This window comes from Boleophthalmus pectinirostris, unplaced genomic scaffold, assembly GCF_026225935.1.
Source record: "Boleophthalmus pectinirostris isolate CB_2022bp ecotype Guang Dong unplaced genomic scaffold, ASM2622593v1 HiC_scaffold_20, whole genome shotgun sequence".
Lineage (NCBI taxonomy): Eukaryota > Metazoa > Chordata > Actinopteri > Gobiiformes > Gobiidae > Boleophthalmus > Boleophthalmus pectinirostris.
Window position 1 is genome coordinate 10,759,525 of NW_026571153.1, and position 24,455 is coordinate 10,783,979.

At 37.5% G+C, this 24,455-nt stretch overlaps 1 protein-coding gene across 3 annotated transcripts; it reads left to right on the plus strand.

Moving 5' to 3' along the window:
• The first annotated feature begins 5,941 nt into the window (after window positions 1-5,941).
• On the plus strand, window positions 5,942-24,180 carry mtm1 (myotubularin 1). 3 transcript variants are annotated; one of them, XM_020936458.2, is made up of 16 exons: window positions 5,942-6,062; window positions 10,539-10,618; window positions 11,045-11,117; window positions 12,420-12,514; window positions 13,098-13,208; window positions 13,319-13,420; window positions 14,478-14,561; window positions 14,644-14,793; window positions 15,436-15,621; window positions 16,142-16,324; window positions 16,412-16,567; window positions 18,021-18,068; window positions 18,179-18,271; window positions 18,954-19,067; window positions 19,158-19,334; window positions 20,726-24,180. In XM_020936458.2, the coding sequence occupies exons 2-16, from the start codon at window positions 10,562-10,564 to the stop codon at window positions 20,915-20,917; spliced, it is 1,821 nt and encodes a 606-aa protein (XP_020792117.1). In that variant the 5' UTR covers window positions 5,942-6,062; window positions 10,539-10,561; the 3' UTR covers window positions 20,918-24,180. The 3 variants fall into 3 exon arrangements, with proteins under 3 accessions (XP_020792117.1, XP_020792118.1, XP_020792120.1); XM_020936459.2 differs by having other exon boundaries at window positions 20,729-24,180; XM_020936461.2 differs by lacking the exon at window positions 10,539-10,618 and having other exon boundaries at window positions 5,982-6,062.
• The last annotated feature ends 275 nt before the right edge of the window (window positions 24,181-24,455 follow it).

The window sequence follows — 24,455 nt, forward strand, 5'->3', positions numbered from 1 at the left end:
GACTTGACTCAGACTTGAGGTTAAAGACTTAAGACTTACTTGAGACTTGCAAAACAATGACTTGATCTCACCTCTGCTGCGAATAAATATACTAATACTAATAGATATAATTAATTGTTTAAGGAACAAAGCCATTCTGCACTGGAGAGCTGTAACACTTTATTTTGTATTTTTTGTGTTTTTATATGTGTTTATTGTACATAATGTGGATGAATGAAATGTGAAATGTGAGACCTGCCTCTCAAATCTGCAAAACAAATTTACCTACGGGTATGAATAAAGCAACCTAACCCTAACCTAATATATGTATTTTGCAGCTATATGTATATACAGCTGAATGAGCCTATTCTTCATGCAAATGCAGAATAATAATGTATATATGCTGCTTATTACATAAAGTCACAACAGACAGGAGGGTGCTTAAAGGAACATGCGTCCTATAACGCTAGCACCATCCTCACCTATGTGCTTGTAATCTCTGAAGTGTGAACCTAACACTATTGGAGCTAAAATAGACTATAGCCTACGTTCTTACAGCTTTTTTTTTCACTTCATGTCATTGCATTTAGTCTTACACATAAACTTTATTGATTCACAAGGGAAATTATCTGGACATAACAGCTCACAATCACAATGAATTATAATAACAAAGAGCAAAAATAAATGGTAAAAATGGCAAAAACAGCAAGAAACTGTTGTCAAATAAGATATAATTATATAAACGTATGTCTACAGTAAAAATAAAATATAGCTAGATAGTAATACTAGGGATGTAACAATAACTGAAATATCATGATATTGTATTGTCAAAGTTCTCACAATAATATTGTGGATTGTCAATAATATATACAAGTCTCTTTGCTTAAATTAAGAGTTATGATGCAGCAATAGCTAAAAAAAAAAAAAAAAAAAAAAAATCTTGGTTCTTTGGATTAAGTCTTGTTAAGGCTTGTTAATTTTAAGATGAAAAAGTAGCATATTAACAGTGTTGTTTGCAGCCTCTACCAAATATCGGAATAAATATCATATCATGAGATGTATATTTAGTGAAAATATCATACTGAGAGATTTGGATATTGTTACATCCCTAATCATCAGCCTCCCACGATATCATAATAAATATCGTACAGTGAGGTTCATACTATGACGATATCGCATCTTGAGACTTGGAAATTGTTGCACCCTTAGGTAATACCAAATATATCTGGTCTATATACGAGAGATAGACAAAGAAAAACAGTGAAAAGATGATGAGTGTGTGATGGAAATTTATATTGTGGAAAGATTTCTCTCAGTCTGCCTTTGTGTAAATGAATGTGATTTACCTGAAACCCAGACCAATCATAAACATGTGTAAATTTATGTAATTAAAGTCTCTCTCTCTTTTAAATTTTATGATGATTATTTATGTTTTGATATGTTTTTATTGTGATTTTAATGTATTTTTTATTCTGTAAAGCACTTTGAATTACTTTGTGTGCGAATTGTGCTACACAAATAAACTTTCCTTGCCTTGCCTAAAGGCTCAGCAGACACAGCTGTCTTCACCCTCTGGAAACTGTGTGTTCTCTTAGCTGTCCTCAAATGTATGTTAATTCAGTACAAGCCTGTGAAAATAGTCACTCTGCTTTAATATTTATGTAACTTGTATTTCTGTATAAATTCTCAGAGCTCAAATGAGACAGAGATTCAGAGAGAGGCTGTTGGTCTGTGGTCAGGCTCTGTCCACATCTGCTGTAACAAGAATAAACCTTTGTTTGTCTTTCAAAAACTCATAAAGCTTTGCAAATGGATTAATTATTTATCATCAAGAGATATAGTATTTTTTTTTTCCAGAACATAGTAATTGATATGATATTGGGTTATCTATTGCATAAGGGTGAGTTGTTGTAGAGTTGCATGGAGTTTGGTATGAAGGTAGTCCTCTATCTGTTACTGTTTGAGCAGAGCCTGTTTGAGAATGAGCTCCTTTGTCTCTTTAAGGTCTCTACTTTCTGTGTATCAAACAATCGTCTATATTTACCACACTATTAGGCCAGCTATTCTTCTCCCACGTGCACCTGAACATTTTTAAAGAGACTGCATCACATTCAGTTTCAGATTCAATAAAACCTTCAAATCAGGCAGGAAATCTAGGGGTAATAATGGACTCAGACGTGAACTTTAACAGCCACATCAAATCAATAACATCTGCAGCCTTTTACCATCTAAAACCATAGCAAAAATCAAAGGTTCACTGTCTAAATCAGACTTGGAGAGACTTACCCATGCATTTGTTTACAGAAGGTTAGACCACAGTAATGGTCTGCTCACTGGCCTCTCCAAACGAGCTTGGGTCCTTACTTGAACTAGGAAGTACGAGCACATAAGTCCTGTGCTCAGGTCTCTGCACTGGCTCCTGTGGCTCAGAGAACAGACTTTAAAGTGTCTCTGTGTGTGCACAAGTCTTTCCATGGACAACCACCAAAGTACATCTGTGACATATTAGTGCCTTATGAACCATCTCACACTCTGAGGAGCTCAGGGACTGGCCTCCTGTTGGTGCCCAGAGTCAGGACTAAACACCGGGAGTCAGAGTTTCAGGTTCGCGCAGCTAAAACCTGGAACAGTCTTCTTGAAGATGTGAGACAGGCCTCTACTTTGACTCTGCTTAAATCCAGGCTCAAAACGGTTCTGTTTAGCTGCATATGACTGAAAGGTTTTCACTTCACATTCTTCTCTCTAATTTATGTAATTAATGTCCCTCTCTCTTTTTATTTTTTAATTTTAATCTTGAATTTTATGATGATTATTTATGTTTTGATTTGTTTTTGTTGTGATTTTAATGTATTTCTTATTCTGTAAAGCACTTTGAATTACTTTGTGTACAAACTGTGCTATACAAATAAACTTGCCTTTCCTTTCCTTGCCTTCAGTTTTCTTGCATTTCGTTCGTTCAGATATTCGCCAGGATTAACTTTAAAATAAGGGAGATGTAAACCAGCTATCCCTTTGGCCTAAGAGGATTAAAGCAGTGCATGCGGATTTTGAGTTAGATTGAATAGCAATAAATAACAAGCTTTTAATAACAGTACCACGTGTGAGTTATTGACTTAAACAATATACAGGGACATCGGGTGAGTCAGTACGTTATAATGTAGGTCTCCATGGTGTTGAAGACACAAATAGAATCCAAATGTAAAAGTTATAATAAAAGCAACAGCAAGGCTTATTTTCCTGGTGCAGAACTGGAATTGTTGTCGTCATTCAGCACCAAGGACAGTGATCACCTGTTAGGGAATACAATGGAGCCTTTTGTATGGGATTAAATCTGTATATTTTTGTGGCAAGGCAAAAGTCAAAAGAAGACAATTCTCTATGTACAAAACAAAACATCAGTCAACAATATGAAGTTTGCTACTTTTTCATAACCCCTTTTTGTTTTTAGATACCTCTTGATGCTGTTTTTGGTGTCCTGCTTACAAAACAACACTGAAAACACACTAACCTGCAGTGTTATGTTATTGAAGAGTTGACGTAATCTATGAATAAATGAACCAGAATCAAAATAACTTTTATTGAATTCATTATTGCTTCCCACCTCTCCTACTTCTAAAACTGTGGCTTTTAAAACCTTCATCATAAATGGTAGACCAGGGAGTTTTAGGCTTTTTTTGGTGAGGCAGAAGCTCAGTTGGTAAGAGCTTTTGCCCACTGATCTGAAGGTTGACGGTTTGAATCCTGCTCTTGACATAAAACATCATTGGTTGAACGGTCAGATCCACAGGTTGGCAGTGCAGACGAATGCTGTCATTGTGTCGTTGGGCAAGACACTTTATCCACCTCGTTCAGTGTCTGTGCACACTGATGTATGAGTGTGTGTGTGAATGGGTGAGTGGTTTCTTGTTGTAAAGCGCTTTGAGAGCCTTGAAAGTGGAAAGACGCTGTATAAAAATGTGATCTGATCATTTGACAGTGAAAATACACACAAATGTAACACCCCGTACAGCAGGTATTGTGCATCACCAGAGAACTAGAGACAGCAGAGTTTAGTTTTAAGGGTTTAATTTACATTTATATGTCCAGGGGTGAGGGAGTTGCTTAAAAAGTTTGTCGAGCTTGTCCAGAGGTCCGGGCGTTGGTCGGGCTGGCGTGGCTCTGTGGTGGGCAGTCGACAGCCGTGGCGCCATGGCCCCAGAGCGCCCTGGTTTCAACCACGGAGCAGCCGACAAGTCTGAAGTCTGCCCGGGGACCTCGTCTAGACAGAAAGACAACAGGTTGTGTGAGAGAGGCACACCAAAAAAGACGTTCAGTTAAAACAACTAAATTAAACATAACCATAACTTTAACATTTACAATGAGTCCCACATCAAACAGGAAAAAAATCACACAAAGAGAAAAAACACACCCATTTAAAATGGCAGAGGAACGATACTGTTACCCCTGTTACACACACACAGACACAGGTTCATTTTTATATGTGGAGATCTGTATCAACCCGTAAATCTGACACTTAAAACAAAAGCAACTCATTACTATAAAAAGAGCAGTGTACGGGAAATACTGCCCTCTGCTGGTCAAGAAAATAATGAGAATAAAATGAGAATAAAAATCGACCTTAGTCTGATGTGTACAGAAAAAATGCGCACTTTGAGATTATTATAATCGGAATAAGACTAAATTTAGTCTACTTAATTAGACTACTCATTATTTTCTTATAGTCCTAAAAACGCTGTATTATAGAGAGACTATAGCCTATAAATCATTGTTTCTCTGCCCTTGTTGTTTTTCTTTACATACTAAATTACGTTCTGCAAGGAAAAAAAAAAGCATGCTTTGACACTGAATTATTTTTTGTGTGTGTGGATTCATTTACCACACAGTGCCCCTATGGATCAAGTTTGTCTAAGTAAGTAACTCAGTAGAAATATTATTATTACATTGAAATTATTATTATATTATTACAAATAAATGAATACATATGCATAACCTAAACCTTTTTCCTCTGGTGATCTCTGTTTACAAAACAAAAATGCCAGAGACCTACTCATTTTAGAGATTGGAATAAATTGAGTAAATATAAGAGCCAAGGCGAGCCTGATATGGGGACATTTAGATGGCAATTATTTTTTTCCATGGGGCCACATGAGAAACAGAAAATACTGTAGAGGGCCATGCCAAAATACTTAACTCAGTTCTGCAAAATATTAATTGTATTTCTTTATTTTTTTAAAAATAGGAGCAAATAGCATTGTTTTGACCGGCTGGTAAGACTGGTAAGAGTTCATGTCAGACATGTCAAACTCAGGCCCGGGGGCCAAATTTTTCCTGTGATATAATTATATTTGGCCCGTGAGATCATATCAAATATGTATTAGAGCTGCCAGCCGGCTACAGATAGACTATAGAGACATTATTTATTTAATAATTTTGTTATTATTTTATATTATGCTTGTTCTGGATTCAATGTTTAAGCAAAACTATTATTAAACATTTATTTTAATAAGAAAATGTTTTACATTACATATCTCAAAAGAAGAGAAAACATGCAGATGTTGTTGAAACTTTTTAATAAATATTTAGTTTAGCCCACGACTTGGTCCCAGTTTTTAAATTTGGCCCCTTGTGAATTTGAGTTCGACACCCCTGGTTTATGTTATGACGAAGCAGTGGAAAAGTGAGGTTGCCTTACAAAAAATGTCATTAAAAACACCTTTAAAATAAAAGCAATGCAGCTTTAGTCCATGCATAGGACAAAATTATAAAATACGTTTATTTTGTCATTCCAAATTATCGTAAAAGGACCGGTCAGAGTCAGCCAAAGGGCCGTATGCGCTACAGGTTGGAGCTCCCTGCCCTAAACCAAAGCAGTCTGAACAGAATGGGCGTATCCAGCATGTTTCACTGCCTACACTCTCCTTTTATGGCTGTAAAACTTCACTTCCCAGCGCACATTGCGGGATACAATTTGACAAGCAGCCAATCCGCGCCATGACAGAGTGACACGTGACACAGAGTGAGTTCCGACTGTGGCTTGGGGGAAACAGATCGACATTCAGCCACGGGAGAAACGCACTTTGCGGGTAAGTAAACGCGCCCAGCCTTGGTGTAGCCCTCTGATCTGTTCTTAAACGCCTTTCGGGGAGCATTAACCAGGATTTGTGCGCACTGCGGGGCATTTTTAGCTTTTATTTCTGCCAAAATAATCTGTCGTTCTGTGCTAGGCCTCCGCTATTTCCTGGTGCAACTCCACAGCTGTGCCCACTGGAATAGCCAAGTTGGAAAAGTTCAGTAAGGGGCTTTAAGAGGGCCGCTTTTCTTTGGTGCCTTGTTTCTAATGGTTAATCTGAGGCAAATGTGTCGGATTAATCTTGCATCGCTGTCGATCGCGTAGCTAAATGCACTCGTGTTGATCTGTTTTGACAACTTAGACCGCCAACTTCACCAGTCACCAAAAAGACCTTTCCAATCCGACGCGAGCGCACTGTGCCATTCCAAAGTTACACTGTCCTCACGCGTAATTTTGGTTTCACTACACGTTTTAGCCATTTGTCCCTTTCTAATATTGTTGCCTAACATGTAAAATCCCTCCCTGGTTAAGTGAAAGTTGTGCTTGCTTGGTTCTAATATCTGGTGCCATTGTAATGCTCCTGCCACTTTAACCTACTTTGAATGTCTGTAGGCGATATGTTTTAGGTTTCTCCTGGGTAAAAAACAAAAATTGGCACCAATTGGCACAATACAGTTCCCACATCATAATGTTACGAGGCCAGGTGTGCAGCTGCAGGTAACATATTTTGGGAGGAGTAACAAATCATCTTCTGTGTAAACATTCAGGGTTTTGTTTCAAAGTCATATAGGCCTAAGATTCATTCATTTCACGCTTTGGATTTTCCTGACTATGTTGTTTCTACAGGGATATTATGAGAGAGAAAGTCATGCATTTGTTATTTTACTTTCAGCTGAAGGTTTTAATATCAGATGCCCTTCCGGATCCTCCGTAATTGTCAGTGTTTAAGATGGCACAAAGTCCAGAAGGAGTCACATCTCTAACCACGTGGCTTTTATGACAGATTTGTGTAGAGTTAAAAATAAATGTAAACATTGTCTATTTTGAATATAGTTTCACATAGTATTATTTCAAGAAAAACAGTGTCACGCCATCTTTTATTTTTGTTCTCTTCTTTCCGTCACTCTTGGAAAAAAAGCTCCTATTAAAACAAATTTGAGGGTATTGCTATTGCTTTTGAGTTAAGTGTGAAGACAAGTTCTAACATATTCAGTTTGAGGCACATCATTTGTTGAACAGGGCTAAATGTCGCATTCACATGTCCCTGCAAACTGCATTTTACCTTGGTCTATTATTAGCCTGATGTGATTTGTGGATGTGTTCTGTTGTGGAGTTGTCTGTGCACTTTAACAGCTTATAACAAGTCCATGTTGCAGGGAAAACTAATTTTGAATTATTTGGATCTCCTTAACTAGGGGTGGGTTATGGCCTAAAAATGTTACGTAGCATGTATGAATCTACTCTATTTGTAAATGTCTTGACAGAGGTTCAAGTGTTACACAAAAATGATAATGTGCTATGGCTGTGTAATTACCAAATTATAGAGATTCAGTATTTTTCTTTTTGTTTTTTGTGTTAAATGCTAAGGAATTAAAGTCTGCATTGTTTAAGTAATCTTGAAATTGGTTTATAGCCTTTTAACAAACATATCTACTATATCTCCCTCCTTTTATATGTCATATTCTTTTTATATGTTATCTCATCAATAATGATAACACTATACAATTTCCTTGTTCCTGTTGTGGTTAATAGGGCCATAATGTGCTTGATCCAGCTCTGACCCCTGAGTGCCTTATACTTGTGCTATCTTTTCCAGCCGCTGTGTATCTGATGACAGCGTGTGAGCAGCAGGAGGAGGAGGGATGTAGCCAGGTGTTAGGAAGTGGTCTAGGCCAAAATCACACTTGGTTTTGATGTTTTTGCACCTTTATTTTTCAGATTCGGCGGCTGATGTTTTCATTTTGGATCAAGTAAAATGTAAATGAGTTGAAATGTGTGTCGTTTTTATTACAGAGGAAGAGGTTTTTTATGGTGTAGTACAAAGATTTACTGTGTTGATTTGATTTGCTTTTTGATGAGGGGAGGTTGGCAGGTTATGAGTAGGTTACATTGTAAATGCTAATTTCAATGTTTATTAAAAGAGCTGATTTAAAATGAAATATTAAGCCTCCAAATAAGACTATACTATGACTATTTAGCAATAATTTCTCTTTGTCTGATACTTGAACCTCAACTTACATTTAAAGACAGATTTGACCCTTTCTGTTTGAATCCCGATGGCCTATAAGACTTTTTTAAAACAGAAAATTCACGTGTTGACTTCTGGGGATTGGGTCCTTAAAGCTGCTATTCCTGTGGCAAAGTCCTTTCAACTGATAACATTTGTGTGTTTGAAAAAATACTGCCTACACATTTTAATACTGTAATGAAAATGTTTCACTTTAGTTAACATTTTGACCATTTTATTCTATTTATGGATAGACCAAAAATAGAAAATATTAACCATATTAAAACATCTGCATTTTGAAATATTTAGGGAAGATTCTACCATCTTTCTGCTTAAAAATCCTGCCTTTCTGTAACATTTCTTGTGGTGAGTCTTCGACCTGCTTGTTTCCGTACAAGCAGGTGGCAGACTCTCGTCTCCATGGAGACAAGCCACCAGGAAATGCCACCAGGCTCAGTTACACGTCAGAACTGTGTAGTGGTTCCCCGCTCGCAGTACTATGAATGTATTTTTAAGTTTTTGTTTTTGTAATTGAATAAATCTAAGACAGATAAATTGAATTCCATAATGTAAAATTCCAAAGCAACAACTTCTCCATGGAGACAAGCTGGTGGTGGACATTAAATTTACGAAGTGCAACTTTTGGCTTAAATGGCTCGATTCAAACTAAAAACCCGCCTTGATGGGTTTAATATTCACTCTATTGTTAATGTTATATGGTTGGAATGGACAGTGTTGACAAAAATTGGTTTACTTCTCTTCATTCTCTTACAGTTTCTCATTTTCACCCGTATTTGTTTTTATGACTATATGCATGACACCCTACTATTGATTACAACCTAGTTTACACCGTTATGACGTGTTCTCATTATTGTAATCGTGGAATAATTGTCCTGAATGAGCTTCTTGTAAGTCCAGCTCCACCAAAACAACAGGTTCGGAGGTGTGGTCTGTGAAATAAGAACTCCTTTGCTTCTTTCACTTTCCATGGTCCAACTGTAGCGTTTGAACTCCTCCATTGTGCCCCGCTGTATTCATTACAGATCTGGCTTTGTCCCGGTCTTTTATACGATATCCACAGTTATGTAGTTTAATGGGGCGTGTCCCTGACCACTGCCAGCTGGAGGAGTGGCTCACTAAACTTGCCATTCTCGTTACTTAGAGATAATAGTGCAATGTTGGGCGCAGTAATCGGATCGTCCAAACAGACCAGCTCCTGAATTTTTCATCATCTTGCTAATAGCCACACCTGCTTGTGGTGCTTAAAGGGGGGTAGGCTTTAAACACAGGTGCACAGACCAACCCATGGCTGCTAAACGGTGCCAAAACTCTTGGAATTAAAGCTGGCATCAGATGTGATGCTCATGGATTTTATACACTTGTGTGTATGTTATGGATTTCTTTCAGAAAAGTTCTTATTCAGAGCATACTGGGATTGTTAAACAATGCCAATAAGTGAAGGAAAGCGGGTATTATGTAAATGACGTATATCTATGATATATGTGAAAATAGGCACAAACAGGAGTGAATTTAAGTGAGAACTGAGACGCTGTGTAGTGGTAATGTGTGAGACGGTGTGCGGTCATGTGCACACACCTGCTGCCAGGGAGGAAGATGGAGTTACAGAAGACTCACTGATAAAAACACAACACTTAGTCATTTAGAAGCATCACAAGATATTACAAATGTGCCTCCCACTTAACACATTATATTAAAGCTTAATCTTTAGAGACCATCTTTTAAAGCACCATTGCTTCTGTTATTGTTTAATATTCCCACATGTTTTTGGACTCTCTGGGTGACAAAGAAAGTGCTAAATAGATGTACTTTAAAGAAGACATTTTATCATTTCCTCTCTTCTCAGAAAAGATGCATAAGAGAAATGCAGCTCATCAGAGGCTTCAAATAGACACACAGCAGCAAGTGCATTCACTTAAGCCTCTGTGTAAATGCATTGTTAAATATATGATACTAGCCTGAGGCGTTCATTACTCATTTCATAATATTTAACATTTAATAATGAAAAGTACAGTTTATGAAATGGAAAAACATTCAGGTTGTACTGTAAATCAGTACTGGTGAGTCTGATCTGACAAGTTTATGTCCATTAATATGCACTGTCCCCATTTTCTAAAAATATATATTTTCTTTTAAAGAACTTGGGAATATGAAAGCAGTGTAAAGCTTCTTTGATGCTTGTAGGTGACCGCTTAATGTTTTGTCTCTTTGTGTGTCTGTTTGTGTGTCTGTGTGTGTGTGCAGCCTGTGGAAGTGCCTCCTGAGTGATGGCCTCACCCGTGTCTGTCTGCAACTCCAACTCTTTGGACACACACATCTCTAGCGTAAGGGCACCTGCTACCTTTCTTACTATTCTACTAATACTATACTAATCTAATACTTATTTTACAACATGTTTTCATGCTTAATTTACACGTGTAGTTTTTAAGAGGTGGTAAAGTATTATAAATTATATTTTATTTTCATTTAAGTTTAACTGAATATGCATTTTGTGAGATAAATTTGTCAAATCAAATTCCAAAGTCTCATCTTACGTCCTGTGGCACTGTTTTGTACTTAAATGGAAAAGCACTAAAATCTTAACATCCCAGCATAATGTATATTACTCAGTAATATCATTTACCGGTATACATTTATACTCATTTATACTTTACCACTTATACTTTAAGATCCTCTTCTCAGGCTGACGTCATCTGTTTGAATGTAATATAAATATTCTTTGACTCAGTTGCATTTCCTCTTGCCTGCAGGTGTCCAGAGACTCTCTAAAGATGGAGCCACTCACTGATGTGTCGCTGTTGCCCGGGGAGGACGGGGTCATAGGTCAGAACAGAACACTTACTCATATGCACAAGCTCTGAAAAGCCCACGCAACACCAATTTATATCAAAGACCCACCCTTATGTGATTTCACCTCAACTCGAGGCCAGTGTTACTGATGTCCTCTTCATTTGACCACTACAGACATTACATTTAAAAAGTGAAAAGTATTAGTATTATTATCTAAAGCTATTAGTGCATAGACTTTGGAAATTAACCTAAGCTTTTATCAATTCAAGTTGCCTTGGACTTTATCTCTTGTTAACAGTAAATTAAAGGCTACTCATAATACATGAATAGTAAAATTTTTATTTCTGAGAGAGTAGTTAAAAAGTTTGAAATTTATTCTTTAGTTATTTATCTTGACTTTTGACTGCATATTTTTATTCTGCTGCTGTTATTCACAAAATGCACCCACTGTAGGACTAAGAGTACATGTTCTCTTATCTAACCATTTCTATTCACCTTATTCAGTCCTGCCCTTTTTGTCTCCAAATGTTCCTAAACATCTCTTTCTTGTGGTGGCACTTCCAGTAAAATTAATTCAAAAGTTCTGCCACTTAAATATGACATAAAGTAAAGCAATTTGTGTAAAATTTTCAGTGTTCAAATGGACCAACTTCTGCGCCGATTCTCTGGGAGGCTTTAAAACAGCTTTATAGTCCATATGGAACTTATTTGCTATCAAGAACAGCAGCCCTATGCAAAATAATACAACTTGAAATAAGGTGAATTTATATTTAAAACTAGAAAAGCACTCAGAGAGCGCAGACCTCCGCCAAGGACTACCCCCATTTTTTATATAAATTGCGATAAAATCAGTCTTCTGGATCAGATCCGGATCAGCCTTTGGAATATGAAAGAGGATCCCATTGTCCATCCCTGAGTCAAATTTCATGGGGTTTGGTCAATAATTAACCGAGATATTGAGAAACAAACTTTTTGGCCCCATTTACCACAATGTTAACTAAAATTTCAAAGTGATCCAGAAATCCTGAAAATTTCATCAAAATTGGTCCATAACTTTTTGAGTTATGTTGCTAACAGACAAACAAACAAACAAACAAACAAACAAACGCCAGCAAAAACATAACCTCCTTGGCGGAGGTAATTATAGATATTTCTTTTAGCAGTTCCAAACAGTACCACACAAAGCTCTACTGTACTAATGGAAAGTCTTGTTACTGAGCTCACCTCTCAAGTCATTATTTATAACTAACCTGGCTGCTCTCTTCTGCTTTCTCTTCCCTACTGTGTGGAATGACTCTAAATAATATAATAATAATACGGTTTATCTTTGCGCAGAAAAAGAAGTCATCTACATCTGTCCCTTCAACGGCCCAGTCAAAGGCAAAGTACTCATAACCAACTACAGATTGTACTTCAGGAGCTCGGACGCGGTGAGCACTTCCACACACTCTCACTTCAGCTGTTACAAAGGAAAAGAAAGTTATACCTGTTTCACTTTGCACACTCAATGGGTCAGGGCTGTCCAGAATTACAAAATAAAGGCAATTTTCACTTTCAATTTTGCTAAAAAGAAACTCCACTCCTCAGTCCTCTCACATCCCACCATAGCAACAGCAAAGGCCAAATCCCGAGAAGATGAGTAAGCACTACAGAAATAGAACGATACAAGGTAGTGTTACCAAAGATTCTAAAATATCAAACTGGATTTACATTATAAATTAAACGTTTGACAAACTTTTTGGATTTAAATACACTATAATTATGTTTTTTCTTTAATTTTTACCATGTAGACGAGTGTAGATTCTGATTGAGCCCTTTTAGAAAAAATATTCAATAAAAGTCCAGGAAATATTTATGTGATTTTTCAATATTCGTGCTCGTTCAAATGAATATCTAGTCTTAGTAATGATAAGGAAATGTAAAGCTTGGTACGTTTACAGTATATACATTTCTTTAAATAGCCAAATGTTTTTGTTTTTGTGATTCTGAGTACAGTTGTTCATGTCTTTTTAGGATTTGATTGTAACGCTAGATGTTCCTCTGGGTGCCATCAGTCGAGTGGAGAAGATGGGCGGAGCTTCGAGTCGGGGAGAAAACTCATACGGCCTGGACATCACCTGCAAGGTCAGACCCAGCGACACAAAAGCTGCTCTGACTCTATATCTACATGTTTGATACTAATGATCTTATTTTAATGCCATGGTGTTTAAAATCTCCTGTTCTTGTGTCTGTAGGACATGAGGAATCTCAGGTTTGCGTTGAAGCAGGAGGGTCACAGCAGGAGAGACATCTTTGATTTCCTTTTCAGACTTGCATTTCCTCTCTCACATGGACTGGTAAGATTCACAGTGACTGTATAGAAATGAAAATATTATTTGATGATACTATATTAAAATATAATATTCTGTTTGGGTCCATTAAGGAAAATGTGGTCTAAAAGGTTTACATTTGATAACATTTTGGGGCAATAAGTGACCAATTATTTTTCATGTTTTCTTGGACATCCAGGAACTGTAGATTTATAAATCTTTCAAATCTTTTATTCTGCTCTATGTCCAGATTGGAATTATGGAAAAAACTAACATGGAGTTATGTTGCCAACACAGTTTTAATAGGATTACTTTATTTTGGAAACAGTGTCAGAGATGCCATGTTGAGATGGCTTGGACATGTGCAGAGAAGGATTAAAGAATACATTGGAATAAAGATGATGTTTTTTTTTTTTCTTAAGGAATAGTCACGTATTATAAAATGGTAATAAAAGAAAATGGGGATTTTTCATCATGGTGTCAATCATTATAAATAACTGTAACACAAAAATGTGTCATTGTCAAACCCCAGGATGACCAAAGAAGAGATGAATGACTGTGGTAAAGCAGGATGATGGTTTGGGTTTAAAATGGAGCTGATTTACTGAAAAGGATAACACTGTACATGGTTTTAAATTGTGCTTTTGCTCTAAATGCAGTAATGCACAGAGGCAGTCCTTTTTAAAGTGTGACACACAGGCAGCCGCCCACATCAAAGCTCTCTGCTTGTGCATGAATTAGAGACTGAAATAGAAGATGCACTATACACTATGCACTTGCATTATTGTGTGTTTTTATCAAATAGCTTGGTCAAAACGGAGTCTAACAGTAGAGAAAGGTCAATGGAACAATACATTGTTTCAGTGCATCCTCAGATTAGTGCTTTGATTATGGAAGTGGATTGTGTTGACAGATTTATCATTGAGTATTTGGTTCATAAAAAGTATTTCCTGGAAAGTTGGCACTCTCACATTTAAAGGAAACAAACAGGCGTAACTGTGTGAGAGAACACAATTCAACATTATGATGTGTTGCAGCATATTTTCCAACTGTATTTTGACAAGTTCCTGTTTCCTCTTTGCAGCATCTGTTTGCCTATGTAACACAGGAGAAGTATGAGGAGAATGGCTGGAATGTTTATAAAGCCATGGATGAGTTGAGGCGGCAGGTAAAGCTACACATGGACATATATATATTTGTGAAATATTGTTTTAACAGTAAGCAGAGAATAAATAAGGTGTGGTTTGTAGGGTTTACCTAATAACAAGTGGCGCATTACCTTCATCAATAAGAACTACGAGCTATGTGACACCTACCCCACCGTGTTGGCGGTCCCATACAAAAGTAAAGAGGAGGATCTGAGGAAAGTGGCAGCGTTCAGGTCGAGGTCTCGTATACCGGTGAGTGAGGAACACATTACGCAGTACCTACGCTTAAACAGTAATAAGAAGAAATGTTTTAGTTATGTCAAGCTTTGTTAAAAAGAATCTAGACATTTTCTCTGCAACTGATTTTACTTTGAGGTGCACCATGCAACTTTTCTGGTGGAGAGTCTTGCCACCTGGTTGTCTCCATGGTGATGCTAATCCTTTGCCTAGAATGTTCCAGGGTATGGCATTAAATGGAAACAAATTAACGATCAGATCTGAGAAATTAGGTGCAAGTTTGCACTGAGAAAGCATTGTTTTTTTGCAATGGAAACACTCATAACTGAATAATTGCTATATAGATTTGTTTGCATAATGTGCAATGTTCCAGGCAAAACAATGGATACAAGCATGAAGTAGAAAAGTTATGCTTTACCATTGTTATTTTTCTATTCAGCAAGATAGTTTTCACACATCTATTTACTGTCAGGAGTTTAAAAAGCAAAAGACATAAGTTTTTTGTGTCATTGTGTTCCCTGTCTGATCCCAAACCCAGATAAATAAACAATCATTAAGTTGTAAACCATAACTTATAAACAAGTAAGATGATTTGCTGTGGTAATCTTTGAATGTAACAGTTATTAAGGATGTATTGCATGCTCCTTGTGTTTGCAGGTTTTGTCCTGGATCCACAGGGAGAACCAGGCAGTAATCGTGCGTTGCAGTCAGCCCCTGGTTGGGATGTCAGGAAAGAGGAACAAAGATGACGAGAGATACCTGGAGATGATCAGAGAGGCCAATGATACACCCAAACTCACAATATACGACGCTCGGCCCAGTGTGAACGCTGTGGCCAACAAGGTCTGTGTCTGTCTGGTCTATCAAACTCACTGGGTATGTTTACATGGCCAGTATAATCATCAGACAAACCAGTAATTAGATCTGATTTATGGTGTGTGTTTACAGCCACAAAATAAATCTGATAACTAAAAACACCTAGTGACATATATCAGGTAATCAGTGAATGTTTATAGTAACTTTTATATGGGAAACCATGAAAATAAAATGCTGTATATTGGTCAGCCTCAGCAATACTGTGACTAACAGGTGGATTTAACCAATTACAGTGAAGCGTGAATGTTCAGAAGTAGCAGATGACTTTACTTTAAGAATACTATGTTTACATGTACTGTGTTAAAATCATGATCTGGCTCCAAGGAAATTGTGAAATCAATTTTGAAGAAGTCAGATTACTCACGCCATATTTAACTGTTTACATGATACTTCATACATCTGATAACTCTAGAAATCCAGTGTGCGTGTAAACAGCCACTGACAAAGAAGGTTTTGTCTTAATTTATGCAAACTCTTCTGTTTCAAGGCCACTGGAGGAGGTTACGAGGGGGACGAGTACCAAAACGCAGAACTCGTATTCTTGGACATCCAAAATATTCACGTCATGAGGGAATCGCTGAAGAAGCTTAAAGATATTGTCTATCCGAATGTGGAGGAGTCTCACTGGCTCTCGAGTCTGGAGTCCACACACTGGCTTGAACATATCAAGGTTAGAACTAATCATATAAATACTTTAATATGCATTTTTACTATCAATATTTTTATTCACATATTTTATTTCATATTTTTGGTGCAGCTGGTATTGTCAGGGGCCATCCAGGTGGCAGACAAAGTGTCCACGGGGAACTCTGTGCTGGTGCACTGCAGTGACGGCTGGGACCGGACTGCACAGCTCACCTCTTTGGCCATGCTCATGCTGGACAGCCACTATCGCACACTCCGAGGGTTTGAGGTACGCCCCATGTACAATCACTGGGTTTGAGGTGAAATCACAACATTTATCGTATTTAATAAAAATGAGGGACAGTTAGGAAGTGTGATAAGTCTGTATCATTCTTTCATTAATTTTTCCATATAAAACCAAAAATAAGAAAACGAAAAAATGATTTTCTTCACTATTTGTCTCCAAAACCAAAATGAAAAAACGGATAATGATTTTTTTTTTTTTTCAGTTTTTGATTTTGTTGATGAATAATGGAAAAAACTGATAACAGCCGTTTCCCGTGTTCGTGACTTAACTCAGCATTTTATGAATATTCATTTTAGCTGCTCCTACCTGTCCTGGTTCAGTCTGGCACTGCAGTTTTTGTTGTAATACAGCGAGTACTTGGGTCTAATCACTACAGAAATGATCAAGTTCAACATCATATATTTCATTGTCACTACCAATAATGGACACCATACTACTCTGTTAACAAACTGAGGAATGTGGTGTGCATATTATTTGTTGTTAAGCTGCAAACAAATTAAATTCAATGAAAATGTATACAGATGTGTAGTGCGCATTTGCATGGGTTTCTTGGAAAAAATATTTTGTATCATATATTGGTAGTAGGGATGTAACAATAACCGAAATATTGTGATTGCTTAAATTAAGAGTTATGGTGCAGCAATTGCTAAAAAAAAGAGAAAGAGGGAACTACATAGACCATAATGCTTTGCTCCATTTCAGTGCAGACTACAAGAAGAAATAACAGTTCTAAGCACTTTTAAGTCTTAGATTTTTTAAATTTATTTTTATTAAGGACCACAGAATATAACATTTAACAAAATACAATAATCAACATTTAACAAATTACAATAATCAACATAAAACAAAGCACAAAACATACAGCAACATCCACAACAAATACACAAATTATCCCCCCCCATTTCCCCCCGACCACACATCATGAGCCTCCCCACCATATCTTGAGCTTTCTCATGATATCGTAATAAATATCATACCGTGAGGTTCATACCGTGACAATATCATATCGTGAGACTTGGATATCGCTTCACCCCAACTGGTTGGAAAGTCTCTAACCCTTGTGGTCCAGTGTAATAGTTTATGATCTCATATAAAGTTTGAAGTTGTTGTCGTTTGTCATATAATTTAGACTTACTTAGACAAACTTTATTGATCCACAAGGAAAATTATTTGGACGCAGTAGCTCACACATCACAATATAATTTAATAACAAAGAGAAAATCTATAAATTGTACTAAAAATACATTCTAAATAAGTAGCAAAAATATCACTGGGGTCAAATAAGGCATAATTATAGAAATGTATATGTACTAATTAAGTAAAAAATTGAGATAAAGTAATATAAATACAGTATATCACATTTATATACATGAGAGCGTAAGGAAAAACAGTGCAAAGATGTTATAAATTCAATATTTTCTGTTTCTCGGCTTAGGTGCTAATTGAAAAAGAGTGGATCAGCTTTGGACACAAGTTTGCCTCGGTACGTAAAAGTCACATACATATCACATATTGATCTATTACATAACTTTAGTACATTGCAATCCAGTAGACGCTTCACTAACACGTGCGGATGTGTGTTTGTGTGTTTAGAGGATAGGTCACGGAGACAAGAACCACGCGGACCAGGACCGATCCCCCATCTTTGTGCAGTTCATCGATTGCGTCTGGCAAATGACCAAACAGGTAAAGCTCCTCCTGCCTGAATGCTGCTCGTGGAGGTCACACATCATCTTAATTACCTGTCGAAGCTAAATGGGAAGTAGATGACCTTCTAGTGTAGCTGCTGCCAAGGTTGCACAACAAGGCAGTTTCTATAAAGGTTGATGGAGTCTCATTTGTTATTAGAGGGGACGTATAATGTAAAATTGACATTTATGACCTTTTCAGCCCCTCACCCAAAGCTTATTCTAAGTTTATTTTGATACATGTTTGTAATCTGTGGGGTATAGTGCTCAGAAAATTGCTCACAGCTCAGTATTTACTTGGAATTACTCCAAAAAAAAAAATGTAGGCTTTAAAAATGTCACATTTTTCAACAATAAAACCATGAAACTATGACACTGACAGAGTTTTCAACCATGAAAATCTGCTGCTTACTATGGTGAATTGCCACTATGAAGCGATGAGAAATAAGTCAAGTTTCTATTCATGAAGTTTCTGTTATAAATAAATAAATACTGCAATTTAGAAAAGAAAAGATACAGTAGTCTTTTTTTAAGCACACCCAATCCAAAGATGTGCTAGTAAAACAAAATGGAAAGTAAAAGAAATCACACTACATTACACAGACATGTTTTCCCCAAATCTGTTATGAGTTTTAGTTCCTTATATAGCTTCACTTCTGATTTAACTTCTGCCTTCTCAGTTTCCAACAGCCTTTGAGTTCAATGAGCGCCTCCTGCTGACCATCCTGGATCACCTGTACAGCTGCAGGTTCGGGACGTTCCTCTATAACTGTGAGAATGCTCGGGATCAAAATGTAAGACACAATAAACTCTCCACTCTTTATAATATGTACTATTTATAAATTATATCACTAACTCTCTCTAAATTTAAATGTGTCTTGTAGGAAGTCCGGATCAAAACAGTGTCACTTTGGTCTCTTGTCAACAGTAAAACAGATTTTTATTTAAATCCTTTCTACACGCCAGAGCCCAACATGGTGCTCTGTCCTGTTGCCAGCATGCGCCACCTAGAGCTTTGGGTATCTTACTACATCCGATGGAATCCACGCATAAGACAACAGGTATTACTTATGGGGCAAATGGGCAATGATGAAAAATTAGGACCTTTGTCATAATGATGAACATTTTAAACAAATATCAGATATTTTTTGAAAGGGTAAATATCAAAATGTTGCGTGTTATGGAAGCTTAAAATACTGTTGTAGCACTCGTAGTACCAAGACTTTAAAAACTACAGTCTACGTGCCTTGGTCTTGTTTAGGACTCGACCACAATTGGACTCGGCCTTGCCTAGGACTCGACTGCGTTTGGACTCTGTCTTATCTAGGACTCAACCGTGTTTGGACTCGGTCTTGTTTCGGACTCGGTCTTGTCTCGGACTCGACCGCGTTTGGACTCGGTTTTGTCTAGGACTCGACCACGTTTGGATTCGGTCTTGTCTCAGACTCTACCGCGTTTGGAATCGGTCTTGTCTCGGACTCTATCGCGTTTGGACTCGGTCTTGTCAGGACTCAACCACGTTTGGACTCGGTCTTGTCTAGGACTCGACCACGTTTGGATTCGGTCTTGTCTAGGACTCGACCGCGTTTGGACTCAGTCTTGTCTCGGTCTCGAGGTCTGACACTCAACAAGATAATGTAGAGATAAATTTATAAAAACGTTGAAATATATGAGCCAAACTAACTGTCAAATACAAATAAATGTCAAAAATAACAAAGCTGGTTTTGCTTCGGTCTCGATGGGCCATAGTCTCTGTCTTTGTCTTGGTTTCGAAGGCGCTTGGACTCACACTTGACGAGTGATAAAGTGGAGATAGATTTATAAAAACATTGAAATATATATTGCCAAAATAACTGTAAAATACAAATAAATCTCTAAAATTACAAACACGGTCTCAATTTGGTCCTGATGGGTCATGGTCTCGGTCTTGTCTCGGTCTTGTCTCGGTCTTGTCTCGGTCTTGTCTCGGTCTTGTCTCGGTCTTGTCTCGGTCTTGAAGGCGCTTGGACACTGTCTTGTCTCAGTCTCGAGGTCTGACACTTGACGAGTGATAAAGTGGAGATTAATTTATAAAAACATTAAAATATTTGTGCCAAAATTACTGTAAAATACAAATAAATGTCAAAAATTACAAACATTGTCTCAGTTTGGTCTTGAGGGGCCGTGGTCTCAGGCTTGTCTTGGTCTCAACCCTTAGAGGTCTTGGTCTTGTCTCGGTCTCGGGACCCTGTGGACTTGGACTGGCCTTGGTCTCAATTAGTATGGTCTTGACTACAACGCTAGCTTAAACCCATGCAGCATTTTTGTAATTTTTTTTGTGTGAATGTGTATGTGTTGAGCAACTTTAAATTCCCAACATGTAAACCAAAATAAAAGCACTCTAAATAAATATGTGACAGTTTTAAAACGTCTTGTTGTAGATGCATAATTTTGCTCTTTGCCTTCCTCACAGCAGAGCCCGGTGGAGCAGCGCTACAGGGAGCTGCTGGCCCTCAGAGACGAGTACTTGAAGAAACTGGAGGAGCTTCAGCTTTCCGACTCCAGCCCTGCACCGCGAGTGGCCAACAGCACCACCCCCAACACGCCCTCCTCCAACTCCTCTACACCCTCGCAGCACTGCACCCACCTCCAAACGCACTTCTGAGAGCTCGTACTGTGGCTTTTGTCGCCCGCGCACAGGAAGTACCCGGCTGTGGGGAAGTAGGAATGCTAATAGTTAGTTTGGTTAACGCCTAACACCCGAGTGGTGCTAGTGGTGATTATGCAATACGTCACACTATAGCCTTGTCTCTTGACGTTCCTTTACACTCATCTACAGTGAAGCCTTAAAGACGTTTGGTGATGTTCCGGAAAAGGGCTTTAACTCGGAACAGAGCACTGTACTGTACACAACAGGAACAAACAGGTTTACTATAATCCGCCCGACTTTCCTCCCTTTAACTGTCTGTCTGTCTACAAAGAGTCAGCCAACAACTCGTCACAGCAGGGCCGCCACTGCTTTCAGGGACGCTCAGTGAAAATCAGGGCTTTTTCTTGAATTAGATACAACACCAGGCAGATCGGCTGGATGATAGGGTAGACCATGCAACATAAACGTGCAGCCGCATTCATGTGGCTCTCAGATTGTGGCAAAACCAAGAGTAGAGTTTTATTCCCTTGATAAAAAATTTGTTTAAATGGGCTACTTTTGACAGTATAGTTCAGTTCAAGTGCTTTTCTTGACACAAAAACATGTCTTGCCAAATGCTCTGTTGATCAGGGTGTTTATAAAAGGAAAAAGGGCAGGGACCTACCTTGGATGAGCCACTTCTAACTGTAACAGGGTACACATAGCCAATCAGAGTATGTTCTTTTTAATCATTGCTGCAGAACTGCCACCAGTGGTCCAAAGGAAATACACATGTAGAGGGACACATGAATGCGGCGTCACCGTTGTGTTTTGATAAACTGAAATGGAGTTTGTATTTACCCTGTGCAATTAACTGACTAAAATTACTAGTGCTTTCAGGAGTTCGTGTGGCCAATGTTCAACGCACCTTGCAACACAAACTACTCCTACTGCTGCTTTACTTTTAAACTGAATCTAAAGGAATTTAAGGACTCTAGTATTAAACTGCTACTGTCCCTGCGTTGGAGGCTTGTCCCCAACTATATGTAAATAGCACTTCAGTTAGATTTTTTTTTTTTTTTAGGACAGAATGGTTTATTGGTGATTTGGAGTTGACTGGTTTTACTCTCTGCTGTCACCTCAGCTCACCTAAAAGCAGTATTTTTCTAACCTTTCTAAGCTAAGCACCAAAACTGTCCCTAAACAATGAACTTGTTGGGCATTTTGGTGCGTTTTAGGTGCTCGAGGTAGTGTATAGGGAAATGACGTGGTGTTTGCCTCTGATCCTGCTTGATTTGGTGTGGTTTTTGTTTCTGTTTTGTTTTTTCACTCGCAAATGTCAATGATGTTAAACATGCCAAGAATACCAAACACCGAAGTTGACTGTTAACAAAGGATAGTATTTGGCATGCAAGTTTTCATTCACAATAACAATCAAAATATTTTCATATTTTGTACATTGTAAAAAGAAAACAGCTCATACTTATTTATAATATTACCTAATAGTACAGAGATGTTATCGGTTTCAGTACAACAGTGTGGAGGCTGACGATTTTTACATGCATGGTTACAATCAGATAGTGTTCTCCCAAATTTGGCAGCTTTGTCTAAACCTTTCAAAAATTTTATCTGGTATTATAGAGAAGGCAATTATTTTGAAATAGTTTGTGGAAACACAATCTCAATTTAAAGGAGCAAACAGAAGTCATGTAACAAAACACTTAGGAAACACTGCGACTAGAACAAATGAATGAGAGGTATTAGCCTTTGTCTATTATACGTCAATTAAATCTAATGAAAAAGCAAATGCAGATATTGATAAACAGATTTTATATTCATTGCCATAGATAGATTTTTATTGGCAGCTATACACAACACCTAATCTGATCTTTTCAAATACATTTTCACACAACTATCTACTTAGCGTAATGCACTCACTTTTCTTTTGTGTATTTGAAGCACCTAAACAAAACTTTACTTCAGAGCATGAGTAATCTGTAAAACATTGAGATTGGACACACTAGTACAATAAAAAAAAAAAGGTTTCTTTTACTTTTTCTATCTGATGATAAAAGTTGGATATAGTTAAAAAAAAAAAAGAAAGGTTGTGGTATTTTGAGATTGACTCTGTACATTGAAGTGTCTTTGTTTGGTGAAATATTATGTGGCTTCTTCAGAAGATGAAGTTTCCCATTGACACCTGTTCACTTTGGGGTTTCCGGCCTCCTGGAGCACCAGTAATGTACTGTATGGGCACTGTTGTGTGTGTGCTGTAAACATACGTGTGTGTCCGGTCTAGATTTGTGCCTTGATTCTTTGTGAATCACCAGCTCCTCTTCTGGAGATGACTGTATCATCTGTCCCAGGTCATGTTTACAGAGAGACTGTGGCGATCACTTTGAGTTAAACTTCCACATAAATAACCCACCAGTGTTCAGAGACATGAACATGTGCTGCTACTCAAAGGTTTGAGCTGCAGCACATTTACAGAGCATTGATCATATATCTCCTGTGTAAAGCAATAGTCTTGCTCTAAGGCGATCTCCTCAGTTTACTCTGAAGCATGACTTGTTTGTTTGCCTTTTAGTGCAGAATGTCATTCTACCAAACCAGTCCTTTGACCTGTGTTTAGTGTCTGATCTGATATAGGTTTGAGGGAAGAAGAGACAGCAGCATAAAGCAGTGTGAGTGCATAGGGCAAACACAGATAAATCTATTTTTGTTATTTTTTACTTTGTACAAACAGTTTGTTGTAATTACCTCAATCAAAACCTATTTTACTGTCTAAAGGTCTAATGTTGTAAAATACAATTATTTTATGTAGTATAAAATTCTACAGTTTTATAAAAGGAAAATAATGTTGGCTCAGAAGATGTTGGTTAATTGTGGATTTTGTTTGCTTTATTGGTTTTGTCGTCTAATATTTTTGAAGGGCATTTTGGGTTTTTACTCACTAACCCCTATTGACAAGACAGGAGCTCTTTGCTTTGCCTGTCTCAAAAGTGTTTTAATTTCTCTGGTAAAAAGCTGTCCAAATTCACTTTGGCATAAAGCTAATTGACTAGAGAATGACTCCCTTCATTTCAACTTTGATTATTGTAGGGAATCCTAGTTCTATAACATCCTACTTTAACAAATACAGTTAAAATGTGTGTCAGGGCTTTTGGCATTACAAAGGGAACAAAATGTCCTGTCAGAATGCATTTTAAATGTGTTTGTTATAATCATGTTTTATTCTCCACTGTTGATGGATGGAATCCGTTTGTAAATAATACTGATTAAATTAATTTAAGAATGTTTGACTGCCTTCTTTCAGTTATTTTGATTTTGTTGTGTATAAATCGATTTGCATGGGCTTTATGATGTTTGTTTAAATCCTAAAGAAAACATGTTCTATGTAGCCTGTTCATGTGTTAATTCATTTTAATGTAATAGTAATGAGACGTGAAGGATTCCTACGCGCCTTTTTAGACGAGACTAAATGTGTTTCAGTGCGTTTCTAGGTTAGATAAACAGAGTGGATTTGGCCCATAAGCTTGAGGCGTGTGCTGAGAGTAAACTAGGCCAGGCTGAT

Excerpts from the sequence above, each read along its gene's own strand:
- mtm1 (XM_020936458.2), top strand. The coding sequence starts at position 10,562 with ATGGCCTCACCCGTGTCTGTCTGCAACTCCAACTCTTTGGACACACAC. Across the intron at positions 12,515-13,097 it reads ACTTCAGGAGCTCGGACGCG|GATTTGATTGTAACGCTAGA; the intron begins GTGAGCACTTCC and ends ATGTCTTTTTAG. Across the intron at positions 18,069-18,178 it reads TTGGACACAAGTTTGCCTCG|AGGATAGGTCACGGAGACAA; the intron begins GTACGTAAAAGT and ends TTGTGTGTTTAG.